Below are 23730 nucleotides of genomic sequence, written 5' to 3'. Positions count from 1 at the left end.
TCTTGCATCTCTATATATTATAACTACACAGCAAAATGCAAACTTGAATCAAACATCTTAAAATAGCAAATCCAGTTTTAAAACTCAGTGAGAAAGGAGCAGATTTAACAGTCTCTGGCAGAGAATTTCATAACCCAGGAGGCAAAATGTCAAAGCACATTGTCAAAATGATTGTGTTTTGTGTTTACATGAACAGAATGAATCAATCAAAAATGTCTTAGATTGCAATGACAAATGTTCAGATAGATGATACCAATGGGGGAATGGAACCAGGAAATTTCTCTCCTCTAAATGCTCATACTAAACTATACATATTTACTTTCTTCCTCCTTATAGTTTTTCTGTGGTTTGCATTATCACTCATTACATAGGCAACAAAGCTATCTAGGAATTTCATGGCTGTCACCATGACGCACACTAGCTATGATCAGAACTTCATAGCAACAGCAGAGCTAAATGTGGCTTCAAACACAGAACCTTACCAACTCATGTATGGGAGACCATAGCTGACCACTAGCAGTAGAGAGCTCATGATATACTGATGAACAGTTCTAATTCCCTCCAGCAGCTGATAATGTCAGAGAGAGAGAGAGAGAGAGAGAGAGAGAGAGAGAGAGAGAGAGAGAGAGATGCTGTGTATATACACACAGGTAAACACACACTAAACCATCACAGCATTATTTTACATGATGTATACATGTACCATGGGGCATCATTTCAGATAAGGAGAAGGGGGTCAACGTTGTGTGAGCTTATAGAATGTTATATGTAATTATATTCAATTATATTCTTTCTTGCAAAGTCGGGAAGGAGGGAGTGACAAACATAATGGAGCAAATAGATTTATGAAAGTCGGGAACATGTGTGTGTATGTAAACCAAGGTCAGAATCTGTGATTTCCAAAGGCTGCCATGGCATTTTCTGCCCCAGGACTGGAGCTGTCAGCAGGCAATCCAGCACTCCCAGCCATCAAGGAAGGAGGGAGGACCCTGGATCTGCCAGCCACCATGGACATAGGGGAGATCCTGGAGCTCCCAGCTGCCCAGGACACCAAGGGAACCCCTGAGCAGCTCAGTCACTGAGGATAGCAAGGGAACTGTGCAACTGTTGCGGGCCTTGTCCAATGTCAGGGGTATTTTTAGGAAAAAAAAATCAGACAGGTCATGTGGGCTTCCATGAATTTTTGTTTATTCCCCTGAACTGTCTATGATTTTTTAAAAAAAAAAAAAATCTGTGACAAAATCTGAACCTTACCCACAGGAAATGATGTCCCTACATGTACCTCTGTCCACAGCACTGTGTGGCTTTCCCCTCCTCTAGTAATCGATACAATAAGATTACTCCCCCCTCCCCAAACATTAATGAGCCTTGTAAAAAAGATTCTTACAAGGGGAAGAATGGTACAGATCTTCACAGGTAGTTAGCTGCCTTGTTCCACTGAGGTCAGTAGGAGTTAGGCATCTAAATCCCTTAAAGGATTTGGACCACAGAACCCCCTCTGTCAAATGGGGACACAAATACATCCCTACTAAGGATGTTAAGAGGTGGGTAATACACTATATTTTTATTGACTATATGATTAGTCGAGAAGGGAAGGCTCCCTCAATCCTGGCTCATGTTGGTCCAGGAGCAACCCCCCACTGTGGCTTTGCAGTTTAAATATAGTAAGAGCTGGGAGTGCAGGCACAGCGGGGGTAGGTCCTGGACATGGCATGAGCCAGGACCGAGCTGGGATTGCTCAATCCTGGCCCACACTGGGTTCAGCAGCCCCTGTCCGCAGGGGATCCCAGAAGGGAGCTGGAACTCCCTGCAGACAGGGGCTGCTGCCGGAGCAGCCTTTTCCTGTGGACAGCTCAGGCTGCCATGGACAGGGGCTGCTTCGCAGCAGCAGCCTCTGCCCGTGGTAAGCCTGGGCCTGCCATGGGCAGAGGCTGCTTCGGGGCATCCTCCTGCCCCTGCCTGAACTTCTGCCTCTCACAGAGACAGCAGCATGGGGGGGAGAGCAGGCAGCACCATGGAGATACCCCAGCAGGTGGAGGGGACCAGCTTTTAAGCCAGCTCCCCGCAGCACCAGCTCCTGTTTCCTCCCTCCCCTTGCTGCCTTTGATAGAGGCCCTAAAAATACCGAAAATTGACACAACTTCAGGACTTCAGACAGGTGGCCATGTTAGTCCGTTTCACCAAAAACAACAAGGAGTCTGGTCACACTTTAAAGACTAATACATTTATTAGAGTGAGCTACAACTCACTTCTTCCAGGGGAGGAGGGAAGAGGGGGAGAGAAAGAAAGAAAAGGGAGTGTTGTACAACAAAAAGGCACTAGTTACTCTCTTTGCTGCTCTCCAAACAAACTCCATAATAGCAGGATGTTGTCAGGACTTTGCTTCAAGAAAATTATTTTATCCATTTCCCTAAGTTAGGGAGCTTTTTCCAAATGCACTGCACCAATTTATCCCAAGATGCATGTCAAAGATCCTGTACAAAGTTATGTACTAATGATGCATTTATCAAGTAGGAAGCCTTCATCCTTCTTAAACCTCCACTGACTTCAATGAGTATAACATCAAGCACCATCTCCAGCTTTAACCAGTGACAACATGGGCATGGGAAGGCTATTCCAAAGACATTGGATGGGGTTATACTTTGGCTAGCCAGGTTTTTATGACCAGAACTCAAACCTCAGCTTCAGTTATACTGCTTCTTTGAACTCCTATAGAGGCCTTAAAATTCCACCTCTGCACCAGCTGATTTCAGGGAATGAATGATTTACATGGAATGACACTGGTTTCCTGAAAAATGACTTTCCTTTCCTGCAGAAACTGAAATAATCACAGCACCTGCCATTTCAGGATGTTAGAATTCTATACAAAAAAGGGTATCAACAATTTATACCTGGAGAGAAAATGAAGTACTTAATGGATAAATAAAAATAATACATATTTCATAAACAGAGCACTTTTCATCCATAGATCTAAAAGTATTTTACAAAAGTAGTTAGTATCATAACCTCCATTTTACAGATTGGGAAACTGAGGGTACAGCTAGATTACATCTGCTTGTCAGAAAAAGCTAAGCAAAATGCGCAGCTTTTTTCAATACTTTTGTTGGAAGAGGCTTTTCCCACATTTGTCCTCTCTACACTGGGCCAAATATTGGAAAAAAAGCTCTTTTGAAAGCCCGTTCTTCCCCATAGAACAAGGAATACAGGGGCTTCTGAAAGAGCGCGTTTGCTCTTCCGCAAAAAAAAGTGGAAGAGCAAACAAGTTCCCTGGTCACAGCTGAGTTTTTTCAGGATATCCCAAAAAACCTCCACAGACTAGCCGTATCCTGAGGCACCAAAGATTTGCTCAGGGGCACACATGCCTGAGTAGGAGTTTTGTCTTAGTAAGGAGTGAATAAAGAGTGCAGGATTTAGCCCATTTTCTTCCCAGACTGATGGATAAATAGTCTTTAATACAGAATGAATGTGCCCATGTGGTATAATGAGTGCATATTTTATGGATGCATAATCATCACTAGAATTTTTTTTCATTTTTCTATAAGACACTCCGTTAAAAAAACTTTAATAGGACTAAATACCATTTTGGAAAAAAATCAGAATACTGTACCTGTTTTTTAATTTTCCAGTGAAAATGGCCAAACCACAAAACTAAAACAAGAATTCCTGCAGCAGTTATAAAAATAGTTTCCGTAAGCAGAGATAACCATAACACTACAAAAGAAAGGCAATCCAGTGCTTCAAACAGGAATCTGAACTGCCTTAAAAAGTTTTGAGAAGGTCCCTCTTTAGGGCCCTGAATCCTCCCCTACAAAAATGAATGGAATGAATCCCACTTACTTCAAAGGGTTTGGATCAGGCTCTAAATGAATTAAAGGTAAAATGTAATCTTGTCTCTCAGTACAGATATAAAAAACTATTGTATTTGATGATCGGGCTTTATATGTTTGGCCTCCTGCCTAATGGGATCTTTTTCCCCATTATGTTTTACAGATGGCCTCTTGATAATGTAATTAAAATGAAAACTGCAAGTCAGCATTACATTGATTTGAATTCACTGAAGGAAATTTCTACAAAACAGCCCTTGAATATGTCAACTACACAGAGTCTGGAGCTTGGAACGGGGAGCAACATGCTTGGAAAATTGAGTTTGAGGCTATTGCCATGTCACACGTATTGACTACTAATTTTTATAATCCTTAGAACCAGATTTGACCACCTTTACTCATGCAGTGTAGTACCATGCTCCAATGTATTCTCTAATCTTTTCTATTCAGGTGTGGATTTTTTAAATCCACACGTGGAATAATTCTTTTTATGTGCACCATTAGTAAATTCAGGGAAAGACACAAATTTTAAACTAAAGATTAAAACTTCAGCAAATGCCAACTCCAGCGTGTATTTTCATTATGTACAGGATGTTGCTTCATTTTAAATCTTTCTAGGCTTTTATGAAAGTCCTCGTCTCTCTAAATCAATGCAACTATTTAACCACAGTAATAATTAGTACACCTCAGTGCACTGCCTAAAAGCATTCTACTCTATCAGAATGGAATCACGTACTGTGCTCCATATGGACTTAATATTTATGATGCATCTTCTAGTAAAGCTACTTTACCCCAAATGCTAGTTGTTTTCTTGATTTCATGGCTGGCACTGTACAATTTAAAATTACCAGGTACATATAGAACCAGAGCTAAATGCAAGAGACTAATTCAGCTACTACATGAACAATAAGAAACCAGCAATGAAACTTCTGGGCAAAGCAAGGCATGAAAGAATGAAATAGTTGTTCAAATCCATCAAAATGAGATGAAAATTGCTGCGCCTCTAAATAGCAATCTGCCTGCTGTTGAAGAGAAAGAGCTCGTTCCTGCTGTCAGGGAGGTAGGAATGTTATATGTGGCTACTGGCAGTTATACAATGCTCTCTGCCTTGTGACTCATCTATATCACATGCCTGACTAGTGCTGTGGCTAATTTTTACAAGTTATGCAGCCCTGGCACATGCACCCACATAGTCGGGTGTGGCATGGAGCTCAGAATTTAGAAAGTTTAGCTTCCTGAAAAGTAGCCTCTGGAAGTTCCTTTGTTCTTCAGCACCACAGTACAACAGCTACATCTGGAGATTTTAAAATTTTCTTTGCCTTCTAAATCTTTATGTAGCTTTTTGTTGATAATAAGAGGAGTTGATGTATGTATGCATTTGTCTTGCCAGTGCAAGTAAGGAGAATGCCATGCTTCCTAAGGAAAACCATACCAGACTTGGTTAGAAACATTCAGTTAGTTCATATCCTACACTTCAAACCTAAGCCTTACAATCACAGGCAAGGAATTATCTGGACATGTCTAAACATCACTTTGGGAATCACTCTGCTGGCTCATTTTAACAAAACATCTGCCTATCCATTCTTGATCACTTACTGGATTTGAATCTTTTCTGTTCTGCTTACTTCCTCTCATCCACTAGATCAGAAAGGAAGAGAAATAGCTTCCTATCAAATACTTGAATCAATGTAATCATTTTTCTTTCAAAGACAAAAATATCTTCCACATCCCACGGACAGGGGCTGCTGCCACTTTCTGCTGCTACCTCTGTATCAGAGGCAGCACTGTGGAGTGGCAGGCAGCTGGTCTGCACGGGGAGCTTGCGGACCGGCTCCCACCTGGCACCCCGTGCTGCAGCCTCGGATAGTTAGTTTTGTGAAAACAACAAGCTGCTGAGTGCCTGGTACATCTACACTTGGAAGCAGTGTGTTGAGATATTGTGTAACGCTGACAGGCAGAAACAAAACTGAGACCCCTGGAGCTTAGTTCATGAACCTCTAAAGCAGGGACTGACCCAGAGAAAAATCAGTCAGGGTTGCACACAAGTCAGAAGCAAAAAAACCAAAAACAAATCCTCACTGACGTGGTCCCGACTGAGAAGGAGAAAGACGCTCCCCCCATTTCCCTTGCACACCAGAGATTAGTGGAGCCCAGCAATGTGGATCCTGTACTGGCACTCCAGCTCCCTGCTGCTTTCCTATGGGCCCAGAACACAAAAAAAAATCTACTTTCTGCCTCCTCCCAGCCTGCTGAGCCTTTTCCCACACAGTGAAAGGCTCTAGCATGGAGAAGGCAGCAGAGAAGAGCTCCAGGAGCGGGGAGGCCGTGGCTGAAAGGATCTGGCAGCTCCATGTTCCATACTGCCAGTGTCTTTCACTGTGCGGGTAGCAGTGTTCCTTGAAAGCTGTGTGCTCAGAAGAGATTCAGGTGCCACCCAGATGATAAGCAGATAGGGTTGCCAGATGGTTTAACCAAAAATACCAAAACTCTCCTCCCTCCCCCCCCCCCCCCCGTCAAAAAAAAAACTGGAAAAAAAATTCTGTTGAGGTAAAAAAAAAAGGGGGGGACCAAAGTTGTTGAGAAAAAAAAAAAAGGACACTGACAGCAGTTATTAAGCAAAAAACCCAGCATGGCCCCTTTAAGAAGAGGCTTTTTGGCCGGTGGCCATCTTGTTTTTCTGCTCTAGACACAAGACAGCTCCCCCTGAGGAACCAGGTAGGCAGGGGGTTGGGGAGACCTGGCAGAAGAAGTCCAGGGGAGGGGCCCAGGGGATGGGCCCAGTTGCTGAGTGTGTCATAGGGTTACCAGGTGTCCGATATTTTTGCCTCTTAGCAGGGAAAACAAATCAGAAAATACTGGACATTTTAGGTATCTGGTATTTTCTGATTTTTTTTTACCAGACAGGAGGCAAAAATACCGGACTGTCCGCGTCAACACTGGACACCTGGCAACCCTATAAGCAGATCATCCATAGCTAGATTTTTGTGTCTACTGGTAGTGCAAATTCACACACGCTCTGATGCACATAAAATGTATTTTGCATATGGATGGAAAAAATCTTCTCTCGTAAGAAAAAGATTAGAGGGAACACTGGGGAATGGCTACTACAGAGTGCCTGTATGCTATATGCCACCTTAAGTATTAACACAAACTGCACAGCTTCTGCTTAAGCTGCTTGTCTGGAAAACTGTATATTTTACAGTTCAAGCACCCAACCTGCTGTATAGACTGTCACTGAAATAGCATCATGAACTACTGAGAACATAGACATTAAGGCCATGTCTACCCATACAATGCAGCTGTGGCACAGCTGCAGTGTATCTGATGAAGGTACTCTGTGCTGACGAAAGAGAGCTCTCCTGTCAACATAAAAAAAAAACACCTTGGAAAGTGACATAAGCTATACTAGCAGGAGAACCTGGCCCACCAACATAGTGCTGTGCACTCTAGCACTTATGCTTATGGAACTTATGCCGCTTGGGGTGGACGGTAGAATAGTCACACCCCTGAGTAAGATAAATTTTGCCAGCTAGTCGGTAAGGGAGACGTAGACTTAGTTCTGGGTAATGAGAAACATGCATATGAATGAAACTCTAGAAGGCATCCCATCCTATATGTCTATGTGTTGGTTTAATTAGCATCCTGATGTGATATCTGTGTGGCATTTGTACCAGTGTTTTGTAATATAGCATCTATTTGCTATACTTCTTAGGGAAACAGGCAAGTAAGGCCTTTGCCTTAACTCTGTTGTTTTCTCTGAGGCTGAATATTTTAATTTATATGTCACTTTCAAATATAGTATATGCTTCGCTGCATTCAGAGTGCATTCATGCACTGGTTATTAAAAAAAGAAATTCAATGCTTAACTATTGTTTAGTGCTTCAGTTTCTATCTTTTACTTACTTAATATTCAGAAGGCCTAATGTGTTCTTAGGAACACAACTTTGAAATAAATAATAAATAATAATAATTATAATAATAATAATTCTATAGACTTTCATGCAGATATGTAAGTATCTGGTTCAGCTGGTTTCCAGAACTTTTACAAGATTGCCACAACCCCCTCCATGTGTCTAAGTGTAGCCCCATGAACAGCACAGCTAGAACTTGGGTTCATCAATTAATATTGATATTCTTAGCTTTTAAACTCATTTGGGCACAGGTGACATCTTTACATATTTTTGCCTGATATTTAGCACAATGAAACCCCAAATCATCTGGCTCTTGCTGAACTATAAATATTAATTCAACAACTATAATAATTAATTTCAATTAGAATATCTCACAAATCAAGAATGTCTCATGCCTGTGAGTTGAAGTTACCTTTTGTGCTGTTAATCAGCCAGATCCAGCACAGTTTAGCATAGGAAGGGACATGAGGGAGTTTTTATTCTGGGGAAAGCAATAGCAATTGTTTTGTTCTTGGCTGTTTGAACTTTATCCTCAAAAGAAGAACTTTCACTTTGGCCAGCAAGTCAATGCCTCAAGTCACCCTACTAACTTATGGAAGACCACTCCAGTGGTGAAACTGAGGCATCAACTGACTCTGGATATGACAACCCACCTCTAGGAGATCAACACAACTCTTTAAGAGAAGACCACAAAACACTGCACATTGCACGTAAAGTGAGGTCACTGTCCTTAAAAACAAACAGTTATTGAAGGTCCAAATTCTCAGAACCAACCTCTCCAAGTCACACATTTTTTTTAAGCATATAGGGCCCCACGCTTAAAAGCAACACTAAGGTCATGTCTACACTAGGAAATTATTTTGAATTTACTAAATGAGACTTATGGGCTCTTGGGCCCTAGCATATGGCTGGCAGAGCTCTTTTACTTTCTTCCACACCTGTTCCTGTGTGCAGTTGTGCCCCTTATTGTTCAGGTTCTTGGCCATCCGGCCATAGATGTCCGCGTTCCTGCATCTGTTGCAGAAATCCTGGAGGTTTGCCTCCTCTCTCCAAACCTCAATGAAGGTGCACACCAGACCAGGAAGGTGCACACCTCTTTTGGGCCTCGGCAGGCTCCTGGAAATTCTCTGACGGCTCCCTGGGAGCAATGAAGGGCTGGATGGGAGCAGCAGACTGGCTCATTTTGCCAAAATCCGAGGCAGTGGCAGCTGCTGGGTGGCTCACAGCTGTCAGGGCCTCCTGGCTGCCACAAGCCCTTTCCCCTGAGGCTGCAGCTTTAAGGGCTCCAGGAGAAGGGGGGACTATAGAGTTTGCTGAGTGTAGACAGAGAGGCCAGCAGGATAATGTGGGAAGGCCTGTAGGCCCCTTATTTTGAAATACAGGCAGTCCCCGACTTACGTCGGATCCGCACTTACGAACGGGGCTTTCTCGCCCCGGAGGTCGAGGTGGCGGATTGCTACCTGCGAGCTCCGGGGCGAGAAAGTCCCGTTCGTAAGCTGCTCCCGGTGCCCCTGGTCTGCTGGGGACCTTCCCCAGCAGACCACAGGCACCGGGACTGAAGCTGCAGCCGCGGCGGGGTCCCTCGCCTCTGAGGCTTTGCCAGAGCAAAGCCTCAGAGGTGCGGCACCCCGCTGCCGCTGAGGCTCTGCTCCCTGTGTCCCTGGTCTGCTGGGGGGAGGGGGGGCGCAGCTAGTGTGCCTCCCCCCCCCCAGCAGACCAGGCTTTTGTTGTGGACCCTGGGGCAGAGCAGCTGGGGTGCTGCCGATTGGTCCTGCAGTGCCGCTCTGGGCACTACTGGACCAACCCCTGCCCCAGGTCCTGATTCAGCCGCTGCTGGTCAGTTTCAGCAGTGGATGAATCAGGACGCCTGGGGCAGAGCAGCTGGGGTGCTGCTGGGTTGCTCCAGTAGCGCCAAGGAGCGAGGAGCGGTGCTACTGGAGCAACCCAGCAGCACCCCAGATGCTCTGCCCCAGGCGTCCCCAAGTCAGCCACTGCTGAAACTGACCAGCGCTGACTACAGGAAGCCCGAGGCAGAGTTGCTCTGCCCCAGGCTTCCTAGAATCAGCCGCTGATCAGTTTCAGCAGCAGCTGACTTGGGGACGCTTGGGGTTCTTAAGTTGAATCTGTATGTAAGTCAGAACTGGCGGTCAGTTTCAGCAGCGGCTGAATCTGGATGCCAGTTCCGACTTACATACAGATTCAACTTAAGAACAAACCTACAGTCCCTATCTTGTACGTAACCCGGGGACTGCCTGTAACTGCAGCCATCCTGTCTACACAGCCCCTATTTCAAAACAGCTATTTCAGAAATGGCATTATTCCTCATAGGGTTGCCAGGTGTCCAGTATTGACCCGGACTGTCCAGTATTTTCACCTCCTGTCCGGTAAAAAAAATTCAGAAAATACCGGACACCTAAAATGTCCAGCATTTTCTGATTTGTTTTCCCTGACAGGAGGAAAAATACTGGACACCTGGCAACCCTACGACACACTCAGCAATTGGGCCCAGGCCCACCCCCAGCCCCACAAACGCCTGCTTACCTGGTTCTGCAGGGAAGCTGCATTTTGGCTCGATCATGAAAACAAAATGGCTGCCAGCAAAAAGCCTAAAGACCAAAGGGAAGCAATGCCGTCTTAACGCTCAACTTCTCCCCTGTTCCTATCCCTATTCTGACTCTGCAGGCACTCTGAAAGGGGCCATGCTGTTTTAATTCCAAGTTTTGTTTTGGGCTCAATAACTTTGGTCTCCCCGCTTCCCCCCCCCCAGAATTTTTTCCCTGGTGTTTTTTTGGGGGGTAGAAGGGGGAAGGCCTGTTTGGTATTTTTGGTTAAACTATCTGGCAACCCTAATTCCTCATTGAATGAAGTTTACCAACGCCTAAATAAGCCGCCCATTTTATTGAAATAATTTTGAAATAATTTCAAAATAACGCAATTGTTGTGCAGATCCTGGCATAGTTATTCCGAAATAACGTTGCAGTGTGTACATACCCTTACTGTCCCTCACTACTTGTTAAAGAAATACATGAATATTCAAATTAGATTAATCTTAGATCTACTCTCTAGTATGAATGAGAAATATCAGAGTGTACAATACAGATAATTAAAAAGTCAATATATTATTTTTTAATAGTAACCACATCAGTGTATCTAAAATACAGTATTTATCCCCATGCATAGAAGAGAAAATAACTTCTAAATCTTAGAAAACATGGTACAGCTACTGTTAGTCAATGACCCCTTTTCAGTCACAACAAACCAGAAAGCCTATGATTAATCTCAAACAAAGCTTATCTTCAAACCAAGACATCGAGTTCAACCAAACATTTACTTCCGGACATATTTCAGTTTCCCCAGTCCTCTCCAGTATCCTCTGGAGAAGTGGTGAGCTCAGCAAACAAATGAAACAAACACCCTTCAGCATTTTGTTTTTGTCTTCATTCTCAGTAGTCAACTAGTTTCTCAGGGTATGTCTACACTAGAAAGTTAGTTCGAACTAACGGACGTTAGTTCGAACTAACTTTCCTATGCGCTACACTAGCGCTCCGCTAGTTCGAATTTGAATCGAACTAGCGGAGCGCTTAGTTCGAACTAGGTAAACCTCATTTTACGAGGACTAACGCCTAGTTCGAACTAGCTAGTTCGAACTAAGGGCTGTGTAGCCCTTTAGTTCGAACTAGTGGGAGGCTAGCCCTCCCCAGGTTTCCCTGGTGGCCACTCTGGCCAACACCAGGGAAACTCTATGCCCCCTCCCGGCCCCGGACCCCTTAAAGGGGCACGGGCTGGCTACGGTGCCCGTGCCAGGTGCAAGCCTGCCAGCACCCAGCTAGCAGACCCTGCACCTGGCACGGCACAGAGCCACCCACCCGATGCCCCCCAGCCCACCCCCTCTTGCCGGGACCAGGCTGGCGGCTCCCGGGAGCTTGCCCTGGACCGCAAGAGGCGGGCACCTTCCTGGGCTAGTGCGGACATCGTGGACCTCGTCCACGATCTCCGCACTAGGCACAGGAAAGTGGCCGTCTAGGGCAGGAGAGCTGCCAGCCTGGCCACCCAGGACCAGGTGTGCATGAAAATCAAGGGGGTCCACTGAGACCCCCGACACTGAGCCCTGAGCTTACAATGGCCGTCCTGGGTCAGACCAAAGGTCCATCTAGCCCAGTAGCCTGTCTGCCCACAGCGGCCAACCCTAGGGACCCTGGAGGGGATGGACCGAAGACAATGACCAAGCCATTTGTCTCGTGCCATCCCTCTCCAGCCTTCCACAAACTTTGGGCAGGGACACCACTCCTACCCTCTGGCTAATAGGACTCCATGGACCCAACGTCCATGACTTGATCTCACTTCCCTTTAAACTCTGTTCTAGTTCTAGCCTTCACAGCCTCCTGCAGCAAGGAGTTCCACAGGTTAACTATTTGCTTTGTCAAGAACAACAACTTTCTCTTACTAGTTTCAAGCCTGCTACCCAGTCCTTTCCTTTGGTGTCCTCTAGTCCTTCTTTATGGGAACTCATGAAGAACTTTTCTGAATGCACCCTCTCCACCCAACCCCTGCTTTTAGAGACCTCTATCCTGTCCCCCCTCCGTCTCCTCTTTTCTAAGCTGAACAGTCCCAGTCTCTGTAGCCTCTCTTCATCTGGGACCTGTTCCCAACCCCTGATCATGTTAGTTGCCCTCCCCTCTCCCAGCCTTTCTCTTCCCCTCTCCCACCTCCTTTTCCCAGTCTCCCCCAGTTTTTTTCAATAAAGACAGAGTCAATGTTGGAAGAAACGTTATCTTTATTTTGTACATCAAGAAGAAGGGGGGCTAGGGAAGGGCAAGTGGAAGGAGGTGAGGGAGGAATGGGGTACGAGCCCCCGATGGGGAGGACTGGGCTGGCTCTGCGGGCTTCTGGGGGTGGAAGCTCTCCTGCAGCCCCCCAATTACTCCCTCTCCCCAGATGGCAGCCTGCGGCAAGTGCAGCCGGGCTGATGGCCGAGTGGTGTGATGTGCCCAGTGTGGGCACTCAGGGCACTCCAAGCCAGAACTTCTTTGCAAGCGGGGCACCCCTTAGAACTGTGTGTCCGGGGTGGGGGTCGGGACCCTTTAAGCGCAGCCCTCGGCTAGCCTGAGACAGTATCTCCATGCTCTAAGTCCTCCTTTTATGCCCTGCCGGCACTGCTTCCGGCCATCCTTAAGCCCTGTTCAGAGTCCACTCAATGTGGACTTACTAGTTCGAACTAGCAAAACGCTAGTTCGAACTAGTTTTTAGTTCTAGATGCGTTAGTTCGAACTAGCTTAGTTCGAATTAACTAATTCGAACTAAGTTAGTTCGAACTAGCGCTGTAGTGTAGACGTACCCTCAGATCTTAATGTTGCTACATGATGTGGCCATTAGGAATGGAGCAGTGGGTATCTTAGTTTGAAAGTGCATCATTTTAATTCACAAAGGAAACACAAAATTACAACAATTCTGGTAAAAATCAATCCCACATGCTTTATGGTACTTTTCTACACACATCTCCATTATGCATTACTAGAAAATTTACTGAGTGTTGCTTGTGTTCTTAACTAAATTATTTTTCATTTTTCTTCATTTAAATCATTGCTCCTGGGTGGGGCAAGGGATAAGAGATTCAACATGCAGGCTTCCCTAGACAGAGGACCCCTTCTTCTCTCACCATAGCCCATGGCTGCTGCAGCTCCAGCAGGCACAGTGTGGGAAGAGCACGTCCCCAACTGCAGCAAGTCCAGGGTTCGTCCGTCCTATGTTTTCCCCAGCCAGTTTGAGGGATGGAGTAGACTGTGCACTTTCCTCTCACTCCCTGAACAGCCAGCAGTGTTATAAAATCATAGAATACTAGGACTGGAAGGGACCTCAAGAGGTCATCGAGTCCAGTCCCCTGCCCTCATGGCAGGACCAAATACTGTCTAGACCACCCCTCATCTGCTTTTGCGGAAAAACTTGCCAGCTGTCTACACTGGCCGCTTGAATTTCTGGAAAAGCACTGACGATCTCATGTAAAATCATCAGTGCTTTTCCGGAAATACTATGCTGCTCCCGTTTGGGCAAAAGTCTTTTTCCGAAAGACTTTTGCACAAAAGGGCCAGTGTAGACAGCACAGTACTGTTTTCCGCAAAAAAGCGAAAATGGCGATCGGGCTTTTTTGCGGAAAACCGCGTCTAGATTGGCCACGGACGCTTTTCCACAAAAAGTGCTTTTGCGGAAAAGCATCCTGCCAATCTAGACGTGCTTTTCCGAAAATGCTTTTAACGGAAAAGGAGCATGGAACTGACAAACAGTGGGTTGGGTCAGAATAGGCACTGCCTGGGCAAAGAGACTGGGGCAAGGAAACGGTGGGAGGACAGGACACTGGCCTTTTACAAGTAGTCCAGGGAGGAAGACTGTAAGTGGGAACATGGACAGACAGAGAGGGAGCTACAACAGGCCAAGGTAAAAGAGACAAACTGGTTGATTTGCCAGAGATGGGGCAACTAAGACTGTCCGAGTAAGGAGACTGGGACTGGAATAAGGGTGTATGCAAACTGGGACTGATGTGAGGTGATTGGGACAGAGATGAAAAGCCATGGTTGGGAAGAGACAAGGCTGGGACAGGCTGGCAGCTACGGGGAAGAAAATGTCACATCTGGGGAGATGTGGATAAACAGTCTGTGCTCACAAGAGCACACTCCCCTCCAGATTTTGAAGTAGAACCCAAGACTCCCAAGTCTCCCCATTCCCCTGTTGTCACGAAATAACTTTGAAATCCGCTTGCAAAATATCCCCATCCCCACTATTGCTGGTATACAAATTGGATGACAGCCTATTACTGTTGAGACTAGGTGGGTGAGATAATATCTTTTATTGGGCCAACTTCTGTTGGTGAGAGACACAAGCTATCGTGCTACACAGAGCTCTTCTTCAGATCTAGGAAACTTATTAAAGTCTTATAGCTAAATATAAGATGGAACAGATTGTTTAGCATAAGTAGTTAACACATTTCAAGGGACCATTCAAGGTGAAGTGGCCTGTTAACTCCCCCTCTAGTTATAGGGAGGAAAGAAAGGGAGAATGAAGTAGCTAGGAAGGGGGAGGGGGTTGTAGATTGCTAGTGAGTTATAGATTGTTGTAATAAGTCATAGATCTAGTGTCTCTATACAGTCCATGTTTTTTTACTAGCAAAGCTATACATTTAAGCTTCCAGGCTCATCTTTTGAAAGTGTTGTGCAGGTTTCCTTTGAGGATGAGGACTCATACGCCACATATAGAGAGAACGCTTAGTGAAAAGCATTCACCCATAGGTGATAGGGTGGATTTGTCTTTTATCATTTTTGTGTGTGTTTAGTCAAGACCACAATGATTGTCCAGTTTCACCCACATCATAGCTATTGGGGCATTTAGTGCATTGGACGAGATATATCACAGGTCTGTGTAAGACCAATGGATCTTGAAATGTGGGCAGTGGAGCGTGTTGATCATTGTAGCAGTGGAAATATATTTTCAGAGTTTGCATCTATTGTTTTGGCAGTTCCCAGTGCCATTTTGAGTTGGTGTGACTGGTCTGTGAGAAGTTTGCTTTTGATGATGACCTTGAGGAAGTTGAGGTGTTGTTTGGAGGTCAAAAAAGGAGGTTCAGGAAAGATTTATTTCAGAAAGGGGTCCTTATGGATACTTCTGACCTAAATCTCTCTCTACCTCAGTTCCTTATCTGTAAATGAGAATAATAATAGCCTCATATCTCACAGAGTTGTTGTATAAATAACTGATATTTGGTGAGCACCGTGATGCTACAGCAATGAGCACTACAGAGAACCCATGAGAAAATTAGCAATACTATTCTCTGAGCAGTGTTATATAGACATGGATTTGATACTGATTTTGTGTTGTATTGGAAGTATCATTTGGTGTTATTTGAACAAATGTAATTAATTTTTTTACTAGAAAAACTTGCTTTTGTGCACTGTCAAAATTGCAAACATTTCACTATAAGCTCGGTAGCCTTCTAAACTAAAGCATCTACTATGCTGCAATTCAGTGTTGTCACTGTGCAGATTACACTTCCTAAGTCTTGGACAGAAAGGCTAGAACTCTGAAGTGTATTCCCTACAAAGTGTAGCGAGAAGATTTTTTTCTATTAACACTATTCAGTTTTATTTAACATTTAGAATACAGATGGATCCCAGTTACACAATTTAGATCTTGATTTCAACCACCACAAAGCTTGGGAGTGCTCAGATTTGAGTTGATTACTGTATCTTAAATAAAGACCAGCCATCAAATTCAGATCCATCCTCAGACATTGAACTTCTCAAAGTTGAAAGATCTCTGGATCTCTCAGAAAGACGAAACTGACCTTTCTTCATGTAAGCTATCTATGGTTCAAATATTCCCTTCTCTTTTCTCTTATTTCAATCAAAATGCCCTTTCCCAGCATATAGATGAAGTTATATGCTGTTCTTCTTATGGCAGGTTTTAAAGTAAAACACAGTAGGACCAGCTTGTTCAAGGCAAGAGATAAATCAAGACTACAATCTAAGAAACACAAGAATTATAACAGCAAATTAGGCAGCAATATAAATCAAAATGAGTGCCTGGCTTGTGTTCCCTAGGAAACAAGAAAGTATCCATGTGTAAATCTTCCTATACAGAATCCAGGAAATGAGGCATGTTAAATTGGGTATGTCTACACTAGCCCCCCTCTCCAGTTCGAACTAGGGAGGCTACTGTAGGCATTCGAAGTTGCAAATGAAGCCCAGGATTTAAATATCCCGGGCTTTATTTGCATGTTCCCGTCTGGTCGCCATTTTGAAATTCCACTAGCCCGAAGTAGCCCAAAGTAACTGCCCACGGCTACACGCGGCAGTGAAATGGCAATTTGAACTAAGTCCTTAGTTCAAATTAACTGTTACTCCTCATGGAGGTATAACAGTTAATTTGAAGTAAGGACCTAGTTCGTATTTCCATTTCACTGCCGCGTGTAGCTGCAGGCAGTTACTTTGGGCTAGTGGAACTTAAAAATGGTGACTGGACAGGAACATGCAAATAAAGCCCGGGATATTTAAATCCCGGGCTTCATTTGCAACTTCGAATGCCTACATTAGCCTCCCTAGTTTGAACTAGGGGGCTAGTGTAGACATACCCATTGATTTTAATTCTTAGGAAGAACAAGTTACTCACCCTGTGTAGTAATGGTGGTTCTTCGAGATGTGCCCCGTGGGTGCTCCACTCTCGGTGTTGGGTCCATCCCTGGCGCCGGGATGGACCCGACACCTAGAATGGAGCACCCACGGGGCCACTCGAAGAAGAACTTAGTGACATTCCAGTACTAAATGCCAAATTTCAAGGGCATTTTAGAAGCTCAATCAGCCAGCACACAGAGGGGCTGAATTCTTGGCCAACTCCTCTCAACTCACTTAGGTGATTTGACCCTCTCCCTCAGGGAGTGCAGGGAGTAAAGCATTTCCTTGCTGTAGTCTACATAGAGACAGAATCAGTCTAGCCTTGTCTCATGCTTTCTATTAATGTTTTCTGTTTTTCTTTTGCCCATCCAGCTATTTTTCCACCCTCTCTGATAGTTCCAACTTTTATCTGTTCAGGTAAGAGGTTGACCAAATCTGGCTCAAAAAATAATTCTAGATGCTGACAATGCAGTCATCTCTCCATAATAAGTTTATGTCATTATAACGGGCATGGTGCAACAGTGAACTTGGGAGAGAAATATTATTCAAAGAGCTACTCTCAGGATGGGCCTCTGTTTACACATATTTCTATTGGTGATGGTAATAGATTTCCACCTGGCTCTGTTACTGTGTGAGAGACCTCTCAGTCTCTTCAGTGTAGACCCCTCATCTGCTGCACTAGTATTGTTTGAGCACTGTGGTTAGACAAGGCAGACATTTCCTTTCATTATTGACTAATTGATACAATCTTCTCATTTCCATATTTGAATACACACATTTATGCTTATCATCTTTGAGCCTCTATATCTCAATGAAGACTACAGCAGCCAGAGCACATTCTTATGGTTGCTTTCACAATCTTTTATTTCAGAAGAATGAAAAAGGAGAGAGGAAAAAAAAACCCTGATCTGGATTGATTCCCAGACAACTAAACTGGAACAATTTTATACATATGGGGCTAGATACTGATATTTTACTATGAGAGTAGCACCACTGATTTGAATGAGACATACACAGGAATGGCAATTTTCTTCCATATTCTGGGAGACCTTATTAGATTTGAGTATCTTTGGGGATACATTGTGCAAAATTGCTATACACCATACAGCCACAGACCAGGAATGTATGTTACCTCTTTAGGGGAAGATGTAATGTGAAGTCTTAAAGTTCAGAGAAGAATGGGCTTTGATCACAATAAGCATAAAGTATATTTCCAGGAGAATACATAAGGAGAGGATAATGCAAATTGCTCATCCCCAGTAATGGAAAAACACCGCCTTTTGAAGCAACACCTTTAGGCTTGTCTGTTCCTGGAGACTGGAGATCAAAGGCATGAGCTGTACAAAGTAATGGCTGAATTGTTCAGCTGGAGTTCTGGTTCTGAATCTAAGAAGTTATGAACTTATAACCCCAGGGAAAACCCATTTGTGGTTTTGAAAGATTAACATATACTAGAGCCCAAGGTTGGAATTAGGGGTGTTCTCTAGTAAGCATTTCAGCATGCACCCAGGTTCTTTCATATTTTAACGTGTTTTGTCTGCAATGCCTTCATGTTAAGAATAAATGTGCTTGCTTAGAAAGAGCTACGTGGTAACTTAGCTGCAAGAAACACACTGGACATAGCCTTTAGAAAGAAAGCAAAGTGCAGATGCTGGCCTTTTAGGCAATCTGGCTTACTGGAGATGTCATGGAACTGTGAAGCCTTAACATCCTGATCAGCAAAGTGAAAGACAGGGATTCCTGTCCAAGAGAAGTGCTAGTTGAGGACTCGAGAATCTAGTGTGGGTGCCCGCTGGTAGCCCAAGAGGTGGAGGCATACAGGTGCAGTTACCCTGAAACTGTGATCAAAACTATTCACAGAATAACATTATTACACAAATTTCAGCAAGAGTATCAAAAACTGGGACATTGTGTTTTAAGCATCACTTAATCCATCCACGGTGTCTCCCTCAGACGATAGTCAAATGAGAGAAATACTTCTGATGTGTTCCCGCCCTCTTGGTTAAAGAAACACAGAAACAAACAAAAACTATATCAGTTTTGACAGGATGATTAATCAGTGGCAGTACTTACAGTTGCATGACCAGATACAAGTGGTTTGGACTCTCATAGATGTCTTCTAGTGCAACTATATTTTCATGTTTTATTCTGAAAAGCAACAATAACAACAGAAGGTAAGTGCAAATTTAAATGGTGACTTTTAAGCAGCTGCCTAACAGAAAGCTATTTTTAGTTTGACATTACTTGGTGCTTGTGATTTACAGTCAGAACCAAATCCAGTTCTGCATAAGCTGTCAGAAGTGCCTGGCAGCCCAGGATCCTGTTATTATCTAGCAGCAATGTTTGATGATGACATATTTAAAGTATTAGAAATGTTTCTTTTCCTATTTAATTAATAATATGAATAGCAAAGGTGGAATTTGGAAGTCAGGGCAGTAGCACATCACAGATTTATTGAAGCCAGTACAGGCAGTCCCCGACTTACGCGGATCTGACTTATGTCGGATCCGCACTTACGAACGGGGCTTTTCTCGCCCCGGAGCTCGCGGGAGGCGGGACCGCCCAGAGCGCAGCGGTCCCGATACCGCGTCCTCCGGGGCGAGAAAAGCTGCTCCGGGTCTCCCTGGTGTGCTGGGGGGGACTCCCCAGCACAGCAGGGAGACCTGAGCAAAGCCGCACAGGCGGCGGGACCCCGCTGCCCGTGCGGCTTTGCTCCTTTGCCCCGGAGAAAAGCCGCACAGGCGGCGGGGTCCCCCGCCTCTGCGGCTTTGCTCCCCCGCCTCTGCGGCTTTGCTCCCCCGCCTCTGCGGCTTTGCTCCTGTCTCCCTGCTGTGCTGGGGGGGAGTCCCCCCAGCACAGCAGGGAGACCCGAGCAAAGCCGCACAGGCGGCGGGATTCCGCTGCCTGTGAGGCTTTCTCCGGGGCAAAGGAGCAAAGCCGCACGGGCAGCGGGGTCCCCCGCCTCTGCGGCTTTGCTCCTGTCTCCCTGCTGTGCACCTGACCCCACTGCCCATGCGGCTTTGCTCGGGTCTCCGTGGTCTGCTGGGGAGTGAGGGGGCGCAGCTAGTGCGCCCCCCCCCCCCAGCAGACCAGGCTTTTGTTGCGGGACGCCTGGGGTAGAGCAGCTGGGGTGCTGCCGGGTTGGTCCTGCAGAGACCTACCCGGCAGTGCCCCAGCTGTTCTGTCCCAGGAGTCCAGATTCAGCCGCTGTTGAAACTGATCAGCGGCTGATTCCAGGAAGCCGGGGGCAGAGCAACTCTGCTTAGGGCTTCCTGTAGTCAGCCCCTGATCAGTTTCAGCAGCGGCTGAATCTGGAGCCAGTTCCGACTTACATACAAATTCAACTTAAGAACAAACCTATAGTACCTATCTTGTACGTAACCCGGGGACTGCCTGTATACTGTTAGTAGCCAAGATTGTAGGGATTTGCATATATATAAATGCAGACAGCAATATTAATGTCAGAGAGGCCACAACTGCATAAAATCCCCATACTCCTAGTAGCTCCACCCCAAAACAACACTCCATATACAACATCTTCTCAGCACTTCCTCACAACACTGTAAACCATAACAATATATCTTAAGCTTTGATGGCGCCTTCCACCAAAAGAGCTTAAGCACCTTAATAAATTAATTATTCAAACCACAGCTCCTTGTTATTGTCATGACCATCATACAGAAACATTCTTATAGTTTAAAAAGACAGCTCAGTAGTTGGGATCAAGACAAGGTCTCTGGGCCCTCGCTTTGTTAACAATGTTAACTTTTAGAGGAGAATCACTTCATTCGACAACAATCTCATTACCTGCTCAGAGCAAATTTTCTCTGGGATTATTGTTTAAGCCCGTGGTCACCAACCCGTCAATCATGATCGACTGGTCGATCGGGAAGGTTCGACCAGTCAATCGCAAGGCGTTCAGAGTCCCCACAATTCTCCCCACCCCCAAGAAGCGACAATGGAGGTAGTGCCGACTTCCCGCAGGGTGGACGGAAGTCCGGCAGCTGCTCGCCACTACTGGGGTTTCCGGAAGTGCGCTGCCTGCTCCCCTCCTCCAGGTCTGTGGCGCACAGGGGACTTGCTGCATGGGGGGAGGAGGTAGGAATCCCAGGGAAAACGCGCACTGGGGCATCATTCCTCTGCGGGTGAGTGGGGAGGCATCCTGGTGGGAGGTGCACGCTAGGGCTTCCCTCTGGGAGGGGGAGGGGTTAGGAGTTCCCAGAGGAGGCATGCGCCGGAGCTTCCCTCCTCTGCGGGGTATGGGGGAGGAGTCCCAAGGGGAGGCGTGCGACAGGGCTTTCTTCCTCCGCAGGGGGGGTGGGTGCATGCACGGGCTTCCCTGCTGCATGGGAGTGAGGAGTTGGGCCCAGAGAGAGTGTGCGACAGGGCTTCCCTCCTCTGAGGGGGGAGGGGAATCCTGGGAGGAGGCTGGTGCAGAGGACTCTCTGCCCCAACTGGCCCCCTGCCCCAGAACCCTGTCTCCTGCCCTCCCGGTACCCTGTTCTCTCTCCCCTGCCCCCAGCCACAGAACCCTGCCCCCACTGGCATCCTGTCCCCTGTTCTAGCACCCACTAGCATTCTTCCCCAGTACCATGTCCCCTGCTCCCACCAGCACAGTTGGGGCCACCTTAGTGAGGCTTGGGGCGGGGGGGTTGGAGGAGGGTTTTGGGTTTTTTTTTTTTTGCATCTCACTTGTGTGGCCCCCAACTGACTATTCTGTGGGTCAGTGACACCTGACTCAAAACAGGTTCCCTGCCCCTCATCAGAACACTCCTGCACTCCCCCTTCCCCCAGACCCTAGATCTGAGCCTATCATACATTGGAAGCCCCTGCCTTGTGCCCCTCACATACCCCAACCAAAATTCCTGAACCCTCACATCCACAAGCCTGTGGCTTGCTTAGTACCCCAACCCTACATCTGACCCCAACACTGCCCGGCCTGGAGCCTCCAACCTCAGCCAGCGTCCCCTTCTCCACCTCCTCCTGCATCCAAATTTCCTCCCAGAGCTTGCACCTCTCACCCCTTCCCACACCCAAATACTTCATTCCCACCCCAGAGCCTACACATACTGTCTCAACCCAGCGAGGGTACGGCTAGACTGCAGGAGTTTTTCAGGATTCCGGAGATATTCCAGAAAAACTCTTCTGCATCCAGGGATTCGTTTGTTCTTCTCCTTTTTTTAGTGGAAGAGCAAACATGCTCTTTCGGTCACCCCTATATTCCTCTTTCCATGAGGAATAAGGGGGCTTCCAAAAGAAGGGGTTTTTCTGACATTTGGTCGTGTCTAGACAGGCCAAATGTTGGAAAAACTTATTCCTACAGAAGAATTGAAAAAAGAAAAAGCAGCAGTATAAGGGCTGGGGATAGCAAGTGATGGAGAGGAGGAGAATAGAGAGGGTGGGGCTTCAAGGAAGGGACAGAGTGGTAGATCTTGGCTTGTTCTGTCATTTAAAAAGTGATCTTCAGTGTAAAAAGGTTGGAGAGCACTGGTTTAAGCAATTTGAAATAGTTTCTAAAGCATACCTTTAATTTGCATTAAAACTAAACTTAAGACCGTAAAAGAGACTAACCATTTAATGACAAGGGCTATAAGGGTGCATCTACACTACACCCTTATTTTGAGATAACTAGCATTATTTCAAAATAACAATGCGAACGTCTACACAGCCATTCTATTATTTTGAAATAATTTCCAAATAACAGACAGCTTATTCCAAAATCTGTAAACCTCATTCTATGATGAATAACTCCTATTATTATTTCAAAATAAGACGTGTGTATACGCTCCACTGCTGCTATTTCGAAATAGTCCCTTCCCAGGGCCATTCTAAGTTATTCCTCCACAGTGCCTCCTGGGTCTCTAAATCAAGATAGCATGTCTACATTAGGGAAGCCTGCCTCGGACTATTTTTGAAGCTTCCCTGCAGTGTAGACATGCTATTTTGAATAAGCTATTTTTGAACAACTCTTCCAGAATAGTTTATTTCAAAATAAGCAGGCAGTGTAGATGTACCCTAATATTAATTGTACAAAGTGGAGAGGATTACCTTAAGTGTGAGAGAGAGCTCCAAAAACTGTAAGGCAGAATGTGCTGATATAAGAACTTAGGGTATGTCTACACTACCACACTAGTTCCTACCTAGAATAGGAAGCCTAGTGTCACATTACCGAATTGGGGGGAAGCAGCCATATCACTGCTGCACCCCTAGGTGGGGGTATTGGCCCCAGAAATTGGAATAAAAGGGAGCCATGTGGGGTATTGAATGGGAGCTTGCTGTTTTCTGATCCTGTGTACACTGTTTATGTGAGTATATAATGTCTATGTGTGTAGGTAGGAATCTGTAATCTGTGTGGAAGTTGAATATTTCTGTGAATGTGGTTAAGCATTGCTATGGACAGGCTGAGTAGCAAAGCCCTGTGGAACAATGACTCTCAATAGGCTATGGACACACCCAAAGAATGGGATTTGTCACCTGAGGGCAGCCAGCACGGTACATAGAGATTGGCCTCTGACCAGATGACTTGCTGCATACAAGAAGAGGCCAGGAAGGGGATAAAAGAGGCCATGTGGTCGATGCCATTTGGTTCTCAGCTCAGCACTTCATCCCAGAGGCAGCACTGCAGGGATTGAAGAGCCCGGAAGACCTGTGAACCCATCCTGATCGTAGGATGTGCAATAAGAACTTTTAAACCAGCAGCTGTAACATCTCTGCTAGAGCCTGCATCGAGAACTGGGAGATTCGGTGCATGTAACGTACTGTACTTTAATAACCTTACTCTCATGCTTTTCTTTCTTGTAATAATAAACCTTTAGCTATAGATTCTAAAGGATTGGCCCA

At 45.6% G+C, this 23730-nt stretch overlaps 1 protein-coding gene across 3 annotated transcripts in view; it reads right to left on the bottom strand.

The window, feature by feature from the left end:
* The window catches only part of CAMK1D (calcium/calmodulin dependent protein kinase ID), a 408029-nt gene that overhangs the window by 157978 nt on the left and 226321 nt on the right, over nucleotides 1-23730 (bottom strand). For all 3 annotated transcript variants that reach the window (XM_006117098.4, XM_075926019.1, XM_025181664.2), the window contains exon 3: nucleotides 18964-19038. In XM_006117098.4, coding sequence (XP_006117160.1) covers nucleotides 18964-19038 — 75 coding nt within the window. The remainder of the gene's footprint in view (nucleotides 1-18963; nucleotides 19039-23730) is intronic.

The sequence above is a fragment of the Pelodiscus sinensis genome, chromosome 1 (genome assembly GCF_049634645.1).
Source record: "Pelodiscus sinensis isolate JC-2024 chromosome 1, ASM4963464v1, whole genome shotgun sequence".
NCBI lineage: Eukaryota > Metazoa > Chordata > Testudines > Trionychidae > Pelodiscus > Pelodiscus sinensis.
The sequence above is the reverse complement of the archived record's forward strand: the minus strand, read 5'-3'. Positions and strand labels throughout refer to the sequence as shown.